Genomic DNA, 5000 nt, shown 5'->3' on the forward strand with positions numbered 1-5000 from the left:
TGAAATACGTAAATTGTGCTCAATAATCCAGATATGTATGTGTATAAATCAGAATACATATACAATTATGCATACATTAAAGGAATCAAAGCAAATGATAAATATAGGTGTACTGTAACTTATATAGCATTATGTTTATCCGCACACTTCAAGCTTATAATTGTCCCCCCAAAATAATCTTAATAAGTAAATATGCCTTGCATTACATGTAAATGCATTTAAAACTTGATGTCCTTAAACCATATGGTAATATCCGTGAAATAAGGAACAAGTGACAGACTTATTGGCTTTAACCCGTGTACTGTAGGCTAGTAGGCTATCTTGTTTACACAAGCCTGATTGTCTGATGCAAAGTGAACAAGCCACATTCACCTTGGTATGCACAGCAAGATAGAGCTGAAACAGTTCAGAAAATTGCACTGCACTTTTCATGCTTCCTTTCATTTAGGATGACTCCGTGAATCTGTAAAAACTTTATGATCTCTTCAGTTTTTCCATTCAATTTCTAAAAAAAAAGTCAAGCATACCACTGTAACACAAATGACACACATCAGTATTGTCACTGAGAAGAATGAGGCAGGCCACCGAAATAGCCAGAAATGTGTGTTAAGTATCGACTGTATTTGAGTAGTTTGGCAATTAAGGATATTGATGAATTAGCCAAAATTAAGGATCAAAATACACATTTTAACATAAAAATGGTTGAGACGTGAATATATATGAAACGTTAGTCGAGTCGTGTGCATTTTTATGATACAGCATATGGAATATTATACTTGAACTTTAATGAGCAATTAAAAATCTCTGCTAAACTGCCGCCTCCTGATTGGTCGTGAGGTAATAGTGACACAGGTGCGCAGTAGGCCAGAAGATAGTATCCAAGCTGCTCGGCAACTTGTTCTTTCGCACCGAGCAAGTGGACTTAATAATAATAATAATTAAAAAGACAATGAAGAAGAAGAAGAAGAAGAAAAAAAAAAAATTGATAGTAATAGTCCTAATAAGTATTCAGAAGAGACTGGCAAACTACTCCACTTGTATTCAGCAAGACAATGCTTGGACTGGTTCCCTATTTGACGGTCAATCACCAAAGAGGCTGACAAACTCCATTTTGCCACAATTGTGACTTGGCATTTATTTCCATTTGTGCACCCCACATTTCCAAAAATCTTGGATTTGCCTTGTGGAGGTTTACTTATGCCAAAAAACAGTAGCTAAAGCATTGCTGGCCTTAGCCTTGGGTAGGCCTACATAAATTTGCAAATTTAAGGAGCAATTGTGTAATTCATTCCTGTAGTTCCTGTATATTGCTTTTCTATACCTAACAGTATTGTATTAATTGTGCATTTTGATTATTTACACAGTTCTTTTTTTTTCTTTTTTCTTTTTTTTTACATTTATCTCCATGGTTATCATCACTTCACAAAAAATAAAAATAAAAATAAAAAAAATAAAAAATGAATAAATGAATGAATAAACAATAATCATAATAACAAAACAACAACAATAATTAGAGAAAACTCCCTCAAAAACAATTCTTCAGAAATGTGCTATCATAATGATATGAAACAGCATAAAATCAAAACAACATGTGAATTTTTAGTCATACTGGGAGAGAAAGGAAAACAATATATTTGTGTCTAAAGGTGTTCTCAGACCATTGTGTATATATGGTTTGTGAATAACTTTGGATACACAAACCTTCATATAAAACAAATGTATCAATGAATTTGAAGACATTTTCATCCTATGACAGTTGTCACAAACTGAAAGTACAAAAAGTTATTCCAATTCATAAAACAAAATTATACGCTTATTATTTTTCAAAGAGTATAAAATTTACATGAATATATTTGGTCATGTATGTCTAAACTTCCTTTGAGATCAAACATAAAATGAGGATCCAGTCAAAGCTTTACCCTACAAGAATATATCTAATGGAGTTCTTTGGTTTCAACAAGTTGCCAAAGACATATAAGCCATCATGATAGCTCACTTAATCAATGTGTCTTGTAATAACAGATTTATTTGGGTAATATTGTTTTTCATACAGTCATCCAATCTTGATATCATTATCTTTATATTCGATTATTCAGTGTAATATGTGTGAATCTATTTTCTTCCATTGCAAATGATTGGTTCAAGAAACAAATAACTATACTGGTAACTGTTTACAAAGTGACCGATCCCCTCTGGGACTATCAATCTAGCCAAAAACCTCGGGGGTATTCCTGGGATTCTACTAGGGTTAATCTTTACAGTATGGATGCACTAAGTCAGGACAAATTGAATATTATATTCTTGAAGAGGGCAAAAAGTTGCAGTTGTCAGTAAAAGAAATAATCTACCGACATGAATGCTAATGCCACAAATGAAGGCAAAATATTGCGGAAAGAGCCACTCTTAGCCTAAGTCCACTCGGTGCTCCTGCTCAATCTTGCCATGCATACCAAGGTGAAGACAATATTTCCTGGGGGGTGTTAGGGGAGAGCCCCCCATCAACCCTCCCCTAGGGCATGCCCACTTTATGGGTACTTAGATTGTTGAGTAAAATTTGATAGCAATGAATATAGTTTTTCGTTCCCTACAACGCTATGAATTCCAATTTTCTCCTAGTTGGTGCCATCCTTTCATATATCCACAGCTACAGCTGCAGTGAAATAACAAAAAAAATCTGCTGCATATCACTATTCAGAGACGATGTCCACAGCACCCTCACACAGCCAAGGTTCTTAATATCCATTTTCTATAAGTTGGCACGAAGTACTTATAACGGGGTGTACAGAGGGGCTTGACCCCCATCTACAGAATGAATAGAAGGTAGGATAGGTTAGGTTTGGATTTTAGGGCTTGCATAATACCCTGGTTTTAGAACTTTGTCTCTGGCGGGTGTGTCACTCTCTGTAGCAAATACACTAACCCCTTCCCGATCACTGTATTTTCCTATTGGGCCCCTGAACCTACTGAAAATCACCATGGATTTACTGTGCAACATCTGTTGTGATATATTTTCTTAATTTCTAATGTTATTCTTTGCCTTTGCCTTATTTCATGATTAGCGAGTGTCAGTTTTTGTATTTTCCCTTTCAGTGAATGTATACCAAAGTATATTGTGTTGCACAACATTCTTATAATCAACTTCTGAAGGAAATGCCATACATTAAGAATATTTTAAATTATGTTGTTCAATCCATTATTGTCAACGATTACTTTGCTCCATATGGCTATGTGAAATTGTAACTGTATGTTCATTCCTTATTTGTAGTTAAGGTTCAGAAATCATCAATCTATCAATTCCATGAATTATATACAATGTCTGAAATTATAATCTAACCTAAATCTATTTCGAAATCCATTTGGAAACATTATATCAAATCTGAAATCCATTTGTCTAAATTACAAAATACTATTGTGTGAAATTCATATCACTATCAATGAAAAACCAAAACGGTAATAAATCCCAAAGCATAAATCAATACAATAAAACCAAAGATAAACAAGCAACTACAACACATTGTGAAAAGTAATAATATAATATGCAAATTGCCTCTCATTTGGTGAGGTTGCTGAACCCTTACACACAGCCCCACAGCATGACCCTTACGCCTTTTAATACATTTCAAAAACCGTATTTCCTTCTTTATTCGAAGGAATACCAGAATCCTCACCTCTGCATAGCCAGGAACCTGCGGAATGTTGAGCTTTTTGAGCCCCTCTGACAGGTCGTGGACGTCAATCCTACCATCACCATTGACATCTAACTGCTTAAAAAGGTCTCCCAGTCGGTCTTCCTCGTCACTGGGGAATTCGTACGCATGGTGCGAAGGGTGGTTGACCTTGCCTTCCTTCATATTTGATCGAGGCTTCACGCGCCTTGGCAGGGATTGAAAAAAGGGTAAAGAGCCGCGTCAACACCACCCGTTCCTTCCACCCTTAATAGCAGACTACGCGATTATCATAGATGTTCGGAGTTCATGAGACAAATATGACCCGATTGGAACCAAGGGGAATTGGATTCGCTAACGCATACGAAGAGCGACTGAAGGATAAGATTGGATTTGAGCAACGGTAGACCGGATCGTCTTTGAAGGTTAGGTCGATGCGTCTTTGTTTCAGTCTCATTTCTTTTCTTTTTATTTCGTCATTCTATGGAAAGTTGAAAGATGTCATGTCTTTTTTAAGCATTTTCAAAAAATTAAACTCGTCTTAAGACGTGATACTTGCGAATATAATTTCTTCAAATATCAAATATCAAATTATGTCTCATAAAAATAAATAAACGGTAAACGTCAACAATTTTAAGAGTAAGGATATATATGTCTGGTGAATCATCTGGCAAGAAATTGTCTCGTACTTTTCGGCATATTTTAACATTACAGATAATATCTTCAAAGAGAGATACAAAATCAGCTTGTATTGATATGAAAAAACATATTTTTTCGGGTACTTGTGACTCCTCAGACACTGTCTGGCAACTCAACCGTTCACTTAAAGAGGACGGCTTCTGTTGCTTTGGGATACAAACGCGTATCGACTCTGCTTACCAAGGTCATGAAAATGCCGGTACATATAATCCTTTGAAGTATCTTTGAAATGCATTGATATCTATATGCATTGTTGTATGAGGAAACATGCTCTCTCTCTCTCTCTCTCTCTCTCTCTCTCTCTCTCTCTCTCTCTCTCTCTCTCTCTCTCTATATATATATATATATATATATATATATATATATATATATATATATATATATATATATATATATACATAAATACATATACATTTTCCTCTTTCTATCCTTCCTTTTTTCCCCTTATCGACCCCCTTGTTTATCGGTTACATTTTCCATCGTATTTATAAAATATACATAGATTTTACTTTATTCTTTATTGTTAAGAAACAAATAATTTTCCAACCGGCGAAATAATCCTGCTCTCAGGCCGAAAATACTCAACTTTTGTCATGATGATTTAAGAGTTCGCCCAAACCTTGAAACCAAAATAAC

The 5000-nt window shown here is 35.0% G+C and overlaps 1 protein-coding gene across 2 annotated transcripts in view; it reads right to left on the reverse strand.

The window, feature by feature from the left end:
- Window positions 1–3951, reverse strand: part of SCaMC (Short Calcium-binding Mitochondrial Carrier) — a 74851-nt gene extending 70900 nt beyond the window's left edge. The window contains exon 1 of one of the 2 annotated variants that reach the window (XM_070123032.1): window positions 3669–3951. In XM_070123032.1, coding sequence (XP_069979133.1) covers window positions 3669–3851 — 183 coding nt within the window. In that variant the 5' untranslated portion in view covers window positions 3852–3951. The remainder of the gene's footprint in view (window positions 1–3668) is intronic. The other variant, XM_070123033.1, reaches the window with a different exon arrangement.
- Window positions 3952–5000: the final 1049 nt, after the last annotated feature.

This window comes from Penaeus vannamei, chromosome 6, assembly GCF_042767895.1.
Source record: "Penaeus vannamei isolate JL-2024 chromosome 6, ASM4276789v1, whole genome shotgun sequence".
In the NCBI taxonomy this organism is placed as follows: domain Eukaryota; kingdom Metazoa; phylum Arthropoda; class Malacostraca; order Decapoda; family Penaeidae; genus Penaeus; species Penaeus vannamei.